Here is an 18578-nt window from a genome sequence, read left to right as displayed (position 1 = left end):
TTTCATATTCTTCAGGTAAATAAACTTCCAGAAGTGGGGTTACGGGATCATATGCAATTTCTATTTTCGATTTTTTGAGGAAGCTCCATACTGTTTTCCATGGTGGCTATTCCTATTTATATTCTCACCCACAGTGCATGAGGGTCCTTTTCCTCCCTTTCATCACTAACACTAATATCATTTCTTTTTTTTTATAATTGTCATTCTAATGTTTATAAGGTTAAATCTTATTGTTATTTTGATTCCCACTTCCCTGATGATAAGTGATGTAGAATATCTTTTCATGTAAGCCACTCTACTTTTTAACTGATGAGTAAGTATATCTCACTCTAGAATTTGATATTAGGAAACTAGCTTGCACATAGATGCATTGCATACTTATTAGGCTCCAGTATAAGCCATATCAATAATATAGGTGATAATTGCTCTCTTACCTCTATGCTCATTCTCAGAGGGTGAGGACATGGGTAGGGAAGAGAATGTAGTATATTGGGTCTCTCCAGCTCCAAAGGCTTAGACAAAATAGAATGCTCAAGAATGCTTTAATAATAAGACACAGGCTTACTTCTTCAAGTCCACAGAACAAAATGGGCTAAAGTACAGTGAGAATTTCGCTTTTATATAAAAATTTCCTGTTAAAAAAAAAATCCAGCAGCTCAAAATGGCTGTTCAGTCTTTATCTTGTAGGTACTTAGAACTAGGACTGGAAACTTCATGCTAAAGAATAATTCTCTTCTACTTTTTAGCAGACTTCAGATTAAAAGATCTCTTGAGGCTTATTGTGGGTCTATGAACTTACTGGTAATTGTAGATTTTTTTCAGCACATGAACAATACTGAAAACAAGCATGTTTACATTCTTATAAGACATTGACACTCCTCCAGAATGTACTTTTTCCTCACTGATACTAAAATCAGATGAGGAGTTTAATGGTTCTTTACACTGAAACCAAGTATTGGTTTTCATCCTGCGGGTAACATTCTTTGCCTTAGGGTCATATTCAAATTGCTTTGATCCACGGAAGAAATAGAAGAATCCTGGGGAGAAGGCACATGATCATGATTAATTTCCTTGTACAGCTGTAGCATTGCTTCCACACTGTTTAATTTCACAAATAGAGAATAAAATAATTGAAGATTGTGGGAGAAAAAAGAAACTTAAGTAATATGTAGATACATTTTATCTGTTACCGTCATATGAGAAATCGTATTGTTTTTATTTCTCTGAGGAAGATGTCAGGGAATAAAATGTGAGTTTCAAGGGGCTCACTACTTTTCTAGGCAGGCTGTGGTTTAGTGTCAGAGGTTTTCAAGCAAAGTTTCAAAAGAGTGACTAGTTGAGAAGGAGGCCCTTGTGGGTATGACCTTGGACTCAACATCCTCATTTTCTTTGAGCTGTTCTGCTTTATCTGTTTCAGGTGTTGAGGTTCTGTGTTAGGTTTTATTGGAATAAAAATGTGTCACTCAAAAACAATTTTAGGTGCCTGCTGATTCCGTGTCTAGGTTGCTGTCTTTGAAGACAGCAGCTGGACTGATTGGTCCGTTACCTTACCGGAGGTTCTTTTAACACTATAGCTTCCCAGATCTGACCTGCACTTCTACCTCAGAAATGGAAGGATTTGTAGCTTTCACACACAAACTTAAGCTGTGCATATTAAACTACATACTCTGTAGTTTGAGAATCACCCTTTAGTTGATGCAATTAGTCACCTAAAATGCTTTTATGGGGTTTCTTGGATCAATGATAGGTAAGACTAATCTCTGCATTTTTTTAAAAATAGATTTGAAATAGTTTAACTGAGAATACAATTCAGGACTTAAGGATTCAGTTTGCCATAATGCCTGCAGGGTTATAGTTTATGATTACATATACTCAAGAGTAGTAAATTACATTTAAATGGAAATGTTTAAGATTTTGTGCTGTCTTCTTCACAGTCAATAAAGTCTGAATCCTGATAGCTTTGGCATGGATGCTTACCTTTATGATGGAAAGCAGCATCAACTCGGAGGCCAATTCCAGGAAAATATTTTACCACCCGCTGTGGGAACCCTTTGTCCATGGTTGCCGTCACTTCGTCATACCTGGGTACATGAATTGGCAAGATTTGCAGGGGATCTTTGTTTGGGGAAACTTTTTACTTCTGCCTAACTTGGAGTCAAGTGGGCATGTGGAGGAAGAAATAGGCCTAGCAGATAAAAACTAGTTGCATCAATGGAAAATATGGCTAAGGTTATGTTTCATTGAATCACTGATAGTCTCTTCTAAGCCAGAAATGAAGGGGAAAGCTACATCATTATTCAGATTGATGCTCTTTTTTTTTTTTAAGATTTATTTATTTATACAAGCACTGGGTACAGTCAGAAGCACAGGAGGGTAAGAGAATTCACCAGAGGCAGAGTGGGGAACAGAACAGGCAGAAGGACTGAAGTACACTGCTGAGGGGAGCAGCCGGGGATCGAACCGGCGCTGCAGAGGCTGCGGGCAGCTTCGCAGCCCAGCACTCAATCGCTGCGCCACCGGGGAGGCCCCAGATTGATGCTCTTTGAGGAAATATTAAATCAAAGTAAGGGCTCAGCCTGACGTTTGACTGGATTCATTTGTGTCATTGGCAATTTAGTTGCCATTGTCAGCTTTATTATTTTAGCTAAATCTTTATTATTTACATTGGAGAAAGATAACTGGACTCATTGGAATGTTCTTTGATTTGGTGAATGTTATCCACCTAAGTCTCTCTCATCATAATTTGCTTTAAGAAAATTATAGGTCATTTTAGTTTTTTTCCTGTGTGAAAGTGATGCAATGTGTATATTTTCCAATACATAAAACAAGGGAATCAATTGTCTGTAAACTTACCTCCAGCACCAAATGCCCACAAAGAAGTAGGTTTTTTTGGTGTTGTGGTCACAGACAGCTGCATCAATTTTCTTCACATATCTTGGAAAGCCAAGCATATTGATAGATTTGGGGTAATCTGGCAAGACAGCATAGCCTCTGATTACCCAGAACTTGTCATCTGGGAAGAAAGAAAGTGATTATTGCCTGCTCTGTTTCCTACAGGGAGAAATGGATGTGTTAAGAAGTTTGAAAATATGGAGATTTTTATTTCCTCCCCAGTTCAATGCTTTGAGATTTAGTATCTTAGTTCTCTATTTATTTTTACCACCTCTTTAGTTGCTTATATCAAATTTTGAATATACATTTAATAACTTGCACACTCATATCAATTGGTATCCACTGCTTTTTCTAACTTTGATAAAACAGTCAAGTCTGTTTGGCCATGTTCTTTTAAATTTCAGTTCCTGAGTGTTCTCAAAGGCAAGCAATTTGATGAAATCTATATAAAGTTAGGTTGCTAGATTAAGATAGCAGTTAAATTTGAATACCAAATAAACAGTAACTAACTTTGGTATAAGTATATGCAAAATATTGCAAGGGACATAGCTGTACTAAAAATTATTTGTTGTTTGTATGAAACTCAAAGCATCCTGTGTTTTCATTTGCCAAATCTGGCAACCTTAGTGAAATGGCAATATAAAAGAAAGAGGAGTTATCTTTATTTGAAATTATCTTTATTTAATTTATCATAAGGGTTTCTTTTAGCTCCTGTGCTTTTGGGAAGGCATTTATCCTCATAAGCACAGGCAATCCCTGGATAGCTGTTCTTTATGACAGGAATCTAAAACTAGCACAGTAGACCTTTCTATTTAGTTCATGCATGAAAATTATATTCCCTGCATCAAAATATCCACTTACCAGATCATACAGCCACAGGGAGAGAGAAATAATGGTGGGCAAAGTTACCTTTAAAAATCAGAATCCTATCTTTGGGATTCTCATATGCAGCTTGAATATCAGCAGGCAGAGATGGCCAGAAGGAAGAGGTTAATTCAAATTCAACATCGGTAATATCAAAATAGATCCTCCATAGATGCCTGTGTTAACAAAAATACTTTACACATACAGTCTACATGTATCTATATCAGTGAAAATATTGCAGCCTTAGTGTTGTCTTTTATTTAATTTCTTGGTATTTTTCTCAAATAATTGAGAGTGTTAACACAGTTTCCATCAGCAAATTTAGGTGGTTGTGTGTACAGTTCTACCTTTGGACCATCAAGGGCATGCCTTTGTGTCCACTGCTTTGGGTACACATTGAAGCCCCATAGGTAGTTCTGAGTGGCCACAGTAGCAATACTAAACATGCTAAGGCAACACCCTGGTTTGCCAGAAGAACTTTGGGTCTGGTGTTTGCTAGAATTAAGAATGTTATCGTTAGCATGCCAAAATATTTCCTCAGATGCTCCCTTCTGGCTGTAAACTTCTGAGTGTATGAATGAAACTTGAAAAGTCCTTACCTGCATCTTCTGACCCGTGTTGCTCCCCACCTACCCACCTAGCCCCCTGACAAGTGATCTCCCAGCCCCTGCTGTTAGGAGCACAGTAGTGACAGTGTCACACAGGACTGTAGAGCTATTGGAGAGAGTTTGATTTCAAATAGTCACCCTTGTTGTCCATATATCCTTGTCAGATGGTATATGTCCTGATAGTTCATTCTGAAAATAATGTCACAACCTATACATAACTGATACATCATATATCATAATTTAAGTCCAAAAATCCTGTGTGTGGTGAAAGAAAAGATTTCCTATCAAAGCAACACTGAGGAATGTCTGCTGATACATGTTTAACAATCTGGCTCTCCAAGTAGGTAAAAGGCCATTTTTATCGCTTGCTCATTTCCATGGGATACATATTCTTACATGGCCAATTTCCAGCTACTGAAATGATGTGAACTATGTTACAAAATTCCTGAAACTCCATCAATTGTTTCCTGAAATGGTATAAGTCAGTCCAACTGGCATTGGTGTATTATGTTAGCCAGGAAGCCACTGAAATTAGACTCTACTTCACTTTCTTATGCAATGACAATTTAAAACACTGCTTAAAAATTAATTGATTAAACAAGTAAGAGGTATATGCATATAGAAAAAACAGTCAAATAGCATGGGCAATTAGAAGAATTTCAAGATGAAAAGTAAAAGGCGTACATTCTCACTACCCCCCCATCTCCCTCTTTATCCCCAAATCTCTTGTAAAGATACATCTTCATAGAAAGTTGAGGTGCTTAAGGGAGTAGGTTTACCTGCCCTTAAAGAACATCACTTCTCTGCGGAATGTGGTGATAGCATCAAATGTCAAGTCAGGGTCACAGGCATGAGGTATAGGGGGTCCCTTTGGTTTAGCAGGTGCCTTAGGCAGACCTCCTTTGATGAGAAAAGAAATACCACAGTGAACTAGGGTGGTGTCTGGAAATATACCTACAGAGGATCTTAGCCAAGTGAGTATTTCATGATAATATTTCAAGAAGTAATTTTCTCAGCTTCCTTCCTGAAAGCTTCCTATCTAGTTCACATGTATTCAGATTAATGAAGTTGCTCACCATAGATGGATTGTATTCCGTTGATATCATCTTGAGAAAGTGGATATTTGTTAGGATCCAGGGAGACATAATTTGGGAACATCAAGGCTGTCTGATCATTGGAGTGAGAGAGCCCCAGTGAATGACCAAATTCATGGGCAGCCACGAGGAATAAGTTGAATCCTTCACAAAGAATAGGGAAAATATGAGTCTGTGAATCCACTAAAATTTTGTGGTTACATCCAAGATTAGGAAGTAACTAAGGGAAAAGAAAAAAGATTTGCTAAATGTATGTCATTCTTATAACAAGGTGCCATTGTTTATTTGGGCAATATTTGCACACTAATTTGGTATTATTCACATCATGGGGAGCTACACCTATAGTAAGCACATGGTAGGCAACAAATGTCTCAGAAATGGATCCTCTTAAAAAAATTTGTCATCATTTTTTGATGTTGCTAGGCTGTACTAACAGGGGTAGTTTCTCCCTATTTTCAGAGCTTCTTCACTGACTGTAAGATAAAGTCCAGTGACCTTAACATGGCCCTATGTGATCTAGTCTCTACCTTTTGTCCAGCCCTATCTTACTTTTATATTCCTGAAGCTAGACATATTGGATCATTTGTATTTCTTATCTTGCCTTGTTCTTTCAAATCTGTGTGTCTTGATATCTTCATCTCACCTGCCCAGATTATTTTCTCTGCTACCCTCTTTTGCCTAACTAGCTTATTCCTCAGGGATCCCCTTTAGAGTCATTTCCTTCACCAGGCTTACCTTATCCCCCCAGTTCTATCCAGATTGAGTTAAGTGCATCTCTTTGAGCTTCCATAGACTTAATTCAGCCATAGCACAAAGGAACTGTTTGTTCCTTTCACCCAGTTGTGTATCCTTTCATCACAGGGACCACCATCTTTTATTCTTGGTGACTGCTAAGCTGCTTATCAACAGTGGGTGTTTAGTCACGGTTGCTGTTGCTGGTTATCCATGTGTTTATTTGTGTAAAAGAATTGTTAGATGCACCTTCTACACAGGACCAGAGTACCCTGCATTTATCCTTACCAGAGTCTTACCAGGCTGCTGGAATTTTGCCCCTTTTTTCTCGGTCTTTCCCACTAGTCTGTAAGGTTCTAAACATAAAAAAGACTTCTAGATTTGCAAGGACAGAGCCTATGGATCCTAAGGAAAAGACTGAGCCTTTCATGGTGGAGACTTGCCCGATGATATGTGCACAAAGCAAACAAGGAATGGCAGAGGATTATCTTACAGTCTTTCATGCTTTTCTCCTCTGGCCTTTGCTCACTGGATGTGCTTCCAGACAAGTTAAAGGACAAATGATTCTTGGAAAAAATATTTCAAATGCAAATCTTCTAAGTGAAGTCCAGACTTTCATCCTGACTTTCAAGACTCTTTACAGTTGGAATCCTATTTGCCATTTTAACTCTCTTCTGACATGATTCTAATACTTGAGTTGGCTGGGTCACTCTGTCTAGAACACTCTTTAGTGCCCTCTTCACTCAGCTTTGCCTTCTGTGTTGCTGCTGAGCTTTTAGGTCAGTGTGTGGGTTTGCATTCCTTTCATGTGCTCCTACTGCACAGCTCTAATTGCCTTAATCCCAGCATTAATAAGACTGGTTTTAATTGCCATTTGATTGATTATGTGCACCCCCTTGAAGGGAAGCATCTGAGTCTCATTTCCTCCATTATCTTCCACTATCATATCCTCCATTTCGGTCATAGAGCCTGCATTATTGGAATGTGGAATCTACTCTGAACGATTGCTGAATGACTTTATTTACCAAATATTTGTGGAGTACTTTCATATGATTACAATATTATAGGTCCAATGACACTGTAGAAAAGATGCTTTGACTGCCTTGGAGAGATAACTAAGTGGACGATGCATTATACATCCTTGTGAATATTTTTCCCTCTGCCTGGAAATCACTAATTATCATCAACCACACTAATAATTACCAACCATCAATGTCAAACATTTTCTGAATGTGCACTATGGGCAAGTGCTTTGCAAGGTGTCTTCATTTTTATTCCTGGTAACCTGCATCATCTTCCTGCAAGCGGGGCATTAGTATCTGTGTTTTGTAAATTGAGAAACAGAGAATAAAACAAATCAGTGAACTTGCCCAGGATTCCTCAGTTTGTAAATTGAAAAGACCCAAAGAAATCCGATCTTCAGGGACTACACCTAACAGGAGAATGATTATGTAATAAAATAAATAAATTTTATAGAAACCAAAAGCCAAACCTGTCAAACTGTGGGCCTTTGTCTTTCCACATCACAACTTCTGTACACCTGCAGTCACTTGAAAGGCCTGTTTCTGTTGTTTAAGTACATGCGTGTGTGCAGCACACGTGCAAATGCAGGCTTGACCCTGGGAGGTTCTCAGGGAACTCTCCACATGTGCCTCAACCCATCCAGCATTATTATGTAGTCACTTGTTCTTCCTCAGAAGGAAGTCACTGGTGTTAGCAGGTGATTATTGTATGTTGTTCCCAAGCAGATCACACTAAGACGTTTTTGCCCTTTTTCCAGAGCGAGTCTACCTACTCCAACTAAGGACATTGTCTATATATTATAAATTATTGGCAACTTTCCTATTTAAAAATCCCAGTTTAGGGCCTCTCTGGTGGCACAAGGAGTTACGTCTCTGCACTATGAAGCTATCTGCAGCCAGTGTAGCATGAGTTCTATCCCCGGCCAGGGAGGTGACCCACATGGCGCAGAAGACCTCTCCTGCCTTGCCTGCTGCTCCCCTCAGCAGTGTACTTCAATCTGCCTGTTCTGTGCCCCACTCTGTTTCTGGTGAATCCTCTAACCCCCCTCCCCCGGCCTGTACCACAGTTCTTATATGCATAAATAAATCTTTAAAAAAAGGTAAAAATAAAATAAAATTCCCAGTTGATTGGAGGTTTTATTTGCTTGAAGTTTCATGTTTTTATTAGAGAGTACAGGGAGATATGTTTGCTTTTATGTCAGTGAGCAAAGAGCTATGATTGGGTGTCACCCAAGGCCAAAATTTTGACCCTAAGGAGATATATTAAAACAAATAAGAAGACACCCCTTTTGAAACTGCTCTTTGAACCTGGCTGAGGCCTCTGTGAATTCCTTCTCTTGCTCAAGTAAGTTTTGCTGACTCGGGGCCCAGAACTCTCTGAACTTTGTAATAACCCACCTTATACATCCCACTGGCAGAGGGCTTGTAGTAATGTGGGTTATAGTAACTACTATTAAGTATTGGGTTTTGTAGGATGAAAGGACAGTGAAATACTTGACTAATCTCTGCCTCCATCTATGAAAGGAAAGTCTGTCAAGGGAGGGGAGTCCTCTTGATTTTGGTAAGCATGAAGGTATTTCCTAAACTGAACATTTCTTCTGCCTGATCGGATTGGCATGTAGCCCAAATCCACGGAAATTTTAGGACACGACTCAGCAGAGGATACATAGCAGACATGATCCATTCAACTTTTTGGTCGTCTTCCTATGATGCCACCTTCCCTTCTTCATCCTCATGTCAGTGATGCTCATTCACACAGTGATGGTCCTGGAGCCTGAAGCACAGCCAGCGCTGACATTTTTACCCTCTTTGTTCACTAGCACTTTGAAAAACAGTCACATCGCATGGCCAAACTTAGCCACGAGTAGCCATGGGTCATTTAGAATCACTGATTTTCTGCTTTTGCAGAAAATATAAAACTGACCCACAGACTATCTTGGATTCACTTGTGTAGGACTGTGCTGTGATCTCGTGGGCCATCCATTAACAGAATCACAGGCTTTGCTTTCCAGGGATCCTGACAACCAAACACCAGACCTGAGATAAGAGAGTCTACTGAAACAGCTGTTTTTTGATGCACAAAATAATAAAATACCAGGCAGGCCAATTAAGAAAAATAAAATCAATCCATTTAGTCTGAAGGAATAGGTCAAATGCAAAGACAGGGGTCTTATTCCTTGGCACAGGGGCAAGAATTAGAAAAGGAAGTTCATGCTACAAGTAGACCTCTGTGGGCCATGAACCCACATCCAACCCCTAACACACAATTACTACCTCTCAGCATCTTCTGTCAGCTCTCAAGCCACAGATGGCCTCTGTCATGGGTAATGCATGGGACACACTCAGTCTTGCATAGTGGTATGAGAGTTCAGGCCTTATACACCACACAGGTAATCAACCTCCAAAGAACCAGAGATTTCTGGTATGACTTTGTGATCCATACCACACCTTGCATAGTTGAAGGCACCTAGAGTACCTCCCCACATGGTGGGTGTATGAGTGAATGTGTAAGTAAGTGAAGAATGCCCTGATTAAAACAGAATGAGAGGCTTCACAAGGGTGTTGTGTGTACATGGCTCTGAACTGGACAGGCACAATCATCTGAATAGATACTGAATACACCTTGGAAAACAGAAATTATGGAACATGTGGGCAAATTGGCAAGTGAAAAATAGCAAACTGAAAAGCTGTTCTTTCCAGTGATACTCTAGACTAATACCATTTTGCTCATAGAGAAAATTTGGCTCACCTGCTGCATCCTTGGACCAATTTTCATCCTCATCGAAGTGAGTATCTCCACCCAGGCCTGGACCTGGAGGAAAGGCATGGCCGAGGACTCCCAAGGGGCCATCAAAATAGCGAGGACACCAACCATGGACTGGGAGACAATGCATGGGGAAAAAATGATCAGCTTCTTCAAATCTCCTAAGATGAAAATAACTTTTATTTCTGTTGAAATCTTACCTCGGGTCCTAAAGGCAATCATGATGTCTGCGACCCCCTTGGAAATTTTGGTGAATATTAGGGGAGTAACTTTGCTCCATACTTCCAAACCTTTTTGAATAGCCTCATCCACATCAGCTTGTGCCATATCTGGGGTATAATTCATAATTCTTAAAAATGAACAGAAATATATCAATTACATGTATGCATACACATCCTGCAAAAAGATCATTTCTATCTTATCAGCTGTATGCTGTGTATTAACTGGATATGGTGCTGTTTTTACACTTGCACAATGCTTAGCTATGTAAATAAGGCACCTATATATGCTATGCAGTTCAATTCTCTTATCCATCAGGTAGTAGTCTAACCCTTACAAATGGACTCAAAGAGGGGCCTCCCCGGTGGCGCAGCGGTTGAGCGCTGGGTTGTGAAGCTGCCCGCGGCCTCTGCGACGCCGGTTCGATCCCCGGCTGCTCCCCGGCCACCGGAGGAGGGTCCCACATGGCGCGCAGACCTCTCCTGCCGCCCGCTGCTCCCCTCAGCAGTGTACTTCGGTCCTTCTGCCTGCTCTGCTCCCCGCTCTGGCTCTGGTGAATTCTCTCACCCTCCCGCGCTTCTGACTGTACCCAGTGCATGTATAAACAAACAAATAAATAAATAAACATGCCTCTAAAAAAAGAAATAATAAAAAAAAAATAAAAAAATAAAAATTAAAAAAAAAAAAATGGACTCAAAGAGGTTAAATGACTTCCTTGAGATCATACCTAAATGGGAGAGCATTCAACTCATGTGTTTGCTGAATTTATGAACACATTATAAATATATCCTAAAACGAATTGAGATTTATTTTCTCAAATGGTTTGTGGAAACCAGATTTAGGCATATATCTCAGTTGAGAGCCACAAACAGTTAATTACACAGGAAAAAAATTTTCCTTTTGTTTATATTCTGTATCTTACTAAACTTATTTTTATCTCATTTCCTTTACTTCAGGCAACTTCAGGAAACTATCAGAAAGACTCTTTAGGGCCAGACAGAGGATTCGTGGGTAGTGGTCAAGGCACACTTGAACCTCTTTCTCAGGTCAGGCACACTTGAACGTCTTTCTGCCCATTAGGCAGCTCCCTTTCTTTCAATGTCTGAGGCAAACACTTCACCTCCCCTGGGATCCATCTGTGAGTTGCCACCTGTAACTCACACGTGTCTCTCATGTGAACTGGCTGTGCTGCAGGGTCTTCCTGTTTCTCTTGAGCACACTCAATCTGAGCCTTCAAGCATCTGCCATGAGAGGGCAGTGCTTATACTCCACACCTATACAGAAGTGTGTGGCCAAAGCTAGAGATCAGTGTGTCTGCCAGTGCTTGGCTGTGGGAAGAGTATGTAACCTTGACTATAGTTAGGAACCTTTAGTTCCTCTGTGTTTAAGGTAGCAATTATAGAGGTGCCTGTCTCACAGGTTTTTGGTTGATTGGAGTATAGGGTATCCATGAAGTGCCAGGTACACAGGAAGTGCTTGACAAAATGAACTGTTATTATTTTTGTTCCCTAGAGATTATATTCATGTTCTTTTGGGTTAGGGGGAAATATGTTGACACAAACATTACCTGTATGTGAGGTTGTACTTTCTCCACCCTGGGAGAGTGTAGCCATACTGACCCACATCAGGTACTCCACATCTGGGGGTCTTCATGATCTCAATAGTGCTAGAGTCCAGTCTTCCAGTCACTGTCAATCCAAAAAATGCTTGCATTTCCCGAATTTTACCATCTATGAGACTCCTGTTCCTGCTTTGAACCAGATAGCTTCCCTCTAGCTCAAGAGAGTAGAACTGGTTGAGATAAGCCTGACCAAAAAGACAAAAAAGGCATAGACTACAGGAGAGAAAATATCCATCTCAAAATAAAACAAATTGCCTGAAAAGCCTTTTGGCTGTTGGCAGAAGGGAAAGGGAATAAGGAGTGAGGCAAAGGAAGGAACAACGGATAAAAGAAGAAAGGGAGGAAGCAAAGAGGAGAGAATAGAGTCACCCTGTTTTTTCAGTTTTCAAGAGGTGGTTGAACCATGTGTGACCACAGTTGGCCCAAGCACAGTTTGGGGTGCAGTTTGGCGGCTTGGAGCCCATAGAATTCCAAGCCCTGGGGAGAGTCAGGCTGCTACGTGTCACATGATCACATGTCTTACATCTGCTGTTACTTTTATTTTGGTGTTTCTTTGAAACAAATTCTAGAAGAGATCAGTAAATATTCAATTTTCAAATTTATTTGATTTGTCTGAATAAAGCAAATTGACTGATTTTTAGAGGGAATATCCAAAGAAACGTTATGTTTCACACATGCAGGGATAAACGTCAGATTGCAGTGGGTTCTCCTAGTTGGGTTTGAAATGCTTTTATAGAGAGCTGCACTTTTTGCAGGGTGATCCTTCTTTTCCTCCCACTCTCTCTTCATTTATAGCAGATCCTGCCTCTCACTCCCCACTCCCGCTGCCCCCCCCCACCCCGACCCTGCTCACCACCCCTCATACAATTCCCAATGTCCTTGGAACTTGGGGAATGAAAGACAGCTCCTTCTCACAAGAAAATCCAGGACTCAGAATTTGTAGGAATTTGCTCTCTTTTTAGGTCCTAACACAATCAATAGAGTGAACTTTTTATGGATAGTCATTAATAATGTTTATTGACACAGTACCTGAGCCAGTTGCATGTTTTCTTCATTTTCTGTCTTTCGGTCTGTAGGAAATGCAGAAGAAAATGTTATAAAGAGCAAAAACAGAAGCAGAAAGCTCTTCATTCCTCTTTCTTTAGCTGAAGACTGGCTCTGTTTGCATAGAATTTAGAGAATAATAGTGAGACGTGGCATGAATTGGCTTTTGTATGATCATTTAATTAATAACAGAAAAGGACATTTGCCATGAAGTGTTTCATGATAGACTTTTTTTCTTAGGTTGACTGGATTTTGCAATCGTGATTTTCATTTGTTTAGTCAACACAGTCAATGTTCATTACAGTGCTGTGTTGGTCAAGAGGGAGGGTAGTTCCCAAAGACTGTACCTTAGAGCCTGCCTAGGTGTGTGGTGGGCTGTACCATTTAGGTTTGTGTGATCTCACTCTAGGGTTTATGCACAGTGACAGAATTGCCTAGTGATGCAGTTCTCAGAATGTATCCCTGACTTACTGAATTGAATATAGTATGAAGTCCTTCTTCAAATTACATTTGTCCTTGCAGTTGGAGGCTTTCCTAAGCATGCGTTCTTGAATGTTTACACAATAATTTTATTTTGAATGAAACTCCAAAATATCTTGGTTAGCATGATATGTCATGAAAACAAAATTGAATCAGCAACAGATTTTCCTTATTAAGCAGGGCAAACACCAAATGTTTGTTGAGCATTTTAATGTCACTTTTAAGCAAACATGAGTAAGGTAACATTCCAATCTTGTTGGAGAATTCAGACACATACAGAGACTAATATCAGACAAAAATGACTCTAGAGACTGAGAAGGGCCCGCAGGTTGAGATAATGCAAGTGTGCTGGAAGTGAGATATAGGAAATCTGGCTGAACAAATACATGCATCCTGCTGTTTTCTTCTGCTATTTTTTTTAAATCCCCTCCCTGTCTTTTCACAAATTTAACTCCTTAACTCATAGTCCTTTCCAAATATTCTTATCTCTATCCTCAATAAAATTTCTGTGACATAGCCAAAGAAATTACTATAAATCCTAAGTTAGATATACTTCTTTTGTATGTAAAACTTATCCCGATAATACATCCTCTTTAGGAAATACTATTTATTGACTTACTGAACATGTATATATAGTGTTAAAAATCTATTTGGTCTCTAGGGAGAAAAGCATAGTGCAAACATGAAAACATTTGTCTTATAGCAGTAATAACGGTAATGATTTATTTTTCTAAGGTGGGTGCCATTACAAGTGTGTTCATTATATTATTCTTCTGTGTTTTTTAAACTCTAAAATACTTCTGAGCAAATGGTGCAAATAACAGAATTACCCCCTCCCCTCCAAAAAGAGAGAAATATCAAATGGTATTTGTTTATAATGAAAAACAGCTTTCCTCTGCCACATTTCATGCCTTTTAAATCTTCCTCATCAGAGATAAGTTCTTTAAATTTTTATAGCTTTTTTCCTGATGCTGAATTTCACATTTATAAATACTATGCTTTTCCTACTATTTGTTGACTTTTCAATGTTAATTGTTATTATAATCTGTTTATAGAAGAGGACCCTGCCTGTTATTTTCTCCTAAGTTTTTAGAGAAGTTAGCAATTGGTATTCATGCAATTGTGACTAGGAAAACATTCTCAAGAGAGCCTTAGAATGTTCTGTGATCTCATCTCCCTTCTTGTACACTGCACCCCACCCCTAGCCCTTTGAAGCCGATAGTTTAGTTTTATTTGCAGATTCTTCCCCAATTCTCCAATAGTCTCAAATTAATCAAACATAATAGGAAAGCTAGCAATACCATTTTGTTTGAAGTCATTCCTCCAAGACTTTTTGACAGTTTGGACCCATTGTAAAACTGTCCTAGTGACATCAGCCAGTTTGGTAATCTTTTTTTCCCCATCCTCTTGCTTTTTTTGGAATGCATCTCTGTTGGACCTCCTGGATTGAATCTCTGTGTTTCTAATATATTTCTTACTATTTTTCATCAATTTTATTTTTAACTCACCTATTGAGTTTTTAATATGTATCTAATTTCTAACAATTCTTTCACATTCTCTGGGTATCCTTTTATTTTAGTTTCTAACATTGCATTCTGTGAGAGTTCTTTTGTTTTTTGTTTTTTTAAATATTTTATTTTATATAATTCTTACATCATTTTTCATCTTTGCACAATGTTTGCATTTTTCATTATAGTTATATTCCCCATACAATTGCACCCCCCCCTATTTTGACTCTAGTCTTTCTTCTCCCCACCCCTCCTTCCCTGCCCCCCACTGTAGTGTGTCTCTGGTTTATAGTTGCTTGTTTTTTGTTTTTTTTTTTTAAAGATTTATTTATTTATACAAGCACTGGGAGGGTGAGAGAATTCAGCAGAGCCAGAGCGAGGAGCAGAGCAGGCAGAAGGACCGAAGTACACTGCTGAGGGGAGCAGCGGGCGGCAGGGGAGGTCTGCGCGCCATGTGGGACCCTCCTCCAGTGGCCGGGGAGCAGCCGGGGATCGAACCGGCACTGCAGAGGCTGCAGGCAGCTTCGCAACCCAGCGCTCAACCGCTGCGCCACTGGGGAGGCCCTATAGTTGCTTGTTGATTTTGATTTTTAGTTTGTCTTGATTAGTCTTTTTCCAGTCTCTTATTTAAATTTTCTAAATTCCTTCTATGAGTGAGACCATCTGGTATTTTTCTTTTTCTTTCTGACTTATTTTGCTGAGCATGATCCCTTCTAGCTCCATCCATGTTGTGTGCAAACTGCATGTGTTTATCTTTTTTGGTTGCTGAGTAATATTCCATTGTGTATATGTATGACATCTTCTTGCTCCAGTCATCTATTTTTGGGCATTTGGGTTGTTCCCATAGCTTAGCAGTTCTTTTGGATAGAAAATATGTCTTCATAGTTTTTGAGAATGTTAAATATTTTTTAGTTTTTTTGGCTAAATTTCCTTTGCTCTCATGATTATTTGAAGTATCTTTTTTGGAGCTTTCTTTCCAAAAGTCTGGCAGTGTGCTCTGCAGTCTGTTTGAGAACCAGTCAAGAAAGCTGAGTGGAAGCAGTGTGTGCCTAGGCTGACATGTCAATGGGTGACTTCATTGTTGGGGGTTAGAGTGGGTCCCTGACACTTCATGTGATGAAGTGTCAACGAGACTTGAATATTACAGAAAAAAATCAATTAACAGATGAGCAAAACAACAGAAATATTTCTCCCTCACACAAGTCCAGATCTGTTAGTCCAGGGCTTGTGAGACAGCAGCACATCATCACAGGTGCAGGCGCCTTTTCCCTGCTCCCCCACCCCACTCAATGTGATGCTCGTGGCTCAGGTCACTTCTCAGGCTCCAGTGAAGATTGTATCTGTTCCCAGGCAGCAGGAGGAAGGACGCAGAGAAAGTAAATTCCTAGTGAAAAGCTCAGGTCATATTCTGCTTACACATTTTGGCAATGCATTTCTAAACTTAGGGCCACATCTAGCTGTAAGTGAGGTTATATAATATAACTGGTTACATTGCTACCTCAATAAAATCATTGCAGAAGAATGATGCTAACATAGGCAGCTAGTGGCTTCTGCCACACTGAGATTTCAAACCCAGTATGAGTATCTGTATATCTTTTTTCTTGGCCTAGTAAATTTCTCAAGAGAAGATTCCTCCAGTGTCCCATTATTTTAACCTCCCAGCAACAAATATAGGAGGTGCCTCTGGTGTCCTCTGTTACACTCCCTCTGAATACCTCTGATTGTGGTTGTTGTTGGTGGACAGGTGTGTGTGACTCACCTTGCTCTGACAAAGTCCAGCCTTAACAAGTATATACTGTGTATCATTTTGTTTTCTGCCTAGGCATGATGAGATGCCAGAGTCACCCAGTGCAGGAGAGAACTGGAGGAGGTTATTCCAACCTTTTATTACCTGGCAATTGAACAATTGCAAGAGGTTCTGTAGGCTTCTCAGAAGTCTGGTGGAATTGAGCCTCAGTTGCCCAGAGCAGAGCCCTCAACACCACACCCTTATCATCTCCTTCTTCCCTGTCTGCCTCTGCTTGCTTCCTAGGACCTTGTCTCCAATAAAAGAACCACACCAAAGTCTTCATTTAGACTTTGCTTTTGAAGATACTCATTCTAAAATAAAAAGTAATTTGTTTAAGTTGTAAATGTGGATTCCAACATCTCTTGTACTCACCTAAAACTTTAAGATAATAGCCAGAAAGTATATATCAAGAAGAGAACTTTTCAAAAGGATAAATTTTTGAATGATTGCACTTTGCCGTCACTTCCTAGGACTCTTTGAAATATGGATAAAGAAATAACATGAACTCAGTCCTCATCTCAAAAATGTACAGATGAGGTTTGAGCTAAAACTATCATAAGTAGCTAGCACAACTTGTAGGTGTCCTGAGAAGAGGAATCCTCGTGTCTATATAAATTGGTATCACAAGAGGTTTTAGAAAATAAGACATTTATTCTGTTAAAAATAAAACACTCGTTCTTGCAGGTCCTCTGGCACTTGCTAAATTGATGCAATGGATGATTTACACATCTCTCTAACCCTCCAGCATCACACCTGGGACATGTAGATGGTTTATTATTGTTGAATAATTGAACAAGTGCAATTATAGTATGTATTAGTTTGTTTTCACATATTGTAAAATAAATTAAGATATTTCAGGCAATTTTTTAAAAGATTTTATTTATTTATACAAGAACCGGGGTACAGGTCAGAAGCGCAGGAGGGTGAGAGAATTCACCAGAGATAGAGCGGGAAGCAGAACAGGTAGACAGACCAAAGACACTGCTGAGGGGAGCAGCGGGCAAGGCAGGCTCCATGTGGGTTTCTCACCGGCTGGCCAGGAATTGAACTGGTGCTGCATTGGCTGCAGACAGCTTTACAGCGCTGCGCTCAACCCGCTGCACCACTGGGGAGGCCCTATTTCAGGGAATTTTTAATGACACTGAATATTATAAGACATTTCATGAACTGTGAAGCAGTATTTAACAGATTAATGTAATATAATTTTGACAGGGTATAAATCACTACAAGTGTATCAAAATTTACTACTCATTTTTACAGCTCAAATAAATTGCCTGGTGGTATTGTAAGAAATTATAGGTAGACATATCAGTTGTTAAAAATCAAATTTTTCTTTGAACTCATTTAATAGATAATTTAAAAACCATAATAAGGTGCCCATTTATATTAAATTATCTGTGGGACTTAAAAACTTTAACAGAAAAAGAAAGTTGGATGTGCTAGTGAGAAATATATTTCAAAATACTCATTTATTGTATAATCAGCTGCATTACATTCAACAATTGCAAATGTGACATTGTAAAAATTTTGATATTTGACTAGCCGTTATGGTCCCCAAAATCCTATAGTTCATAATAGAAAAAAGTCATTAGCAAATATAAGCACCTAAGCTTGGTTTAATTCAATTTCATGAGATTTGTTGAATTTTATGCCTACCACTGTTCCTTGTGCAGCACCCCTGGTTATCTGTAGTGCTCCCTCCCCATCTAACACCCCACCCCCTGCCCCAGCATCCCAGATTAAAAAAAAAAAACAGTGAACAAAAGACAAAACTAGCCCATTTGCTTGGACTCTAGAAAGAGAAAACAGGGAGAAGGTAAGAAAGGAATGGGTACCCATTATATTTGTGCATTCCCAGGAAGATGCCAGTAACCTTACTCAGGGGAAGCCAACATTATCATTCTGTGTTGGTACGTTTTCTTAATTACCGCTGTACTGTAT

At 39.4% G+C, this 18578-nt stretch overlaps 1 protein-coding gene across 1 annotated transcript; it reads right to left on the bottom strand.

The window, feature by feature from the left end:
• Positions 1–715: 715 nt before the first annotated feature.
• On the bottom strand, positions 716–12961 carry MMP27 (matrix metallopeptidase 27). Its single transcript, XM_037504355.2, has 10 exons — positions 12846–12961; positions 11763–12001; positions 10177–10325; positions 9962–10090; positions 5441–5602; positions 5144–5264; positions 3802–3932; positions 2854–3013; positions 1978–2081; positions 716–1037 (listed from the first exon to the last, which is right to left on the bottom strand). Exons 1-10 carry the CDS (start codon positions 12945–12947, stop codon positions 796–798), a joined length of 1539 nt encoding a protein of 512 aa, XP_037360252.1. The 5' UTR covers positions 12948–12961; the 3' UTR covers positions 716–795.
• Positions 12962–18578: the final 5617 nt, after the last annotated feature.

This window comes from Talpa occidentalis, unplaced genomic scaffold (genome assembly GCF_014898055.3).
Source record: "Talpa occidentalis isolate TD23 unplaced genomic scaffold, MPIMG_talOcc4v2.1 talOcc4.12, whole genome shotgun sequence".
Lineage (NCBI taxonomy): Eukaryota > Metazoa > Chordata > Mammalia > Eulipotyphla > Talpidae > Talpa > Talpa occidentalis.
Note: the sequence above shows the minus strand (reverse complement) of the source record. Positions and strands in the feature narration are given on the sequence as shown.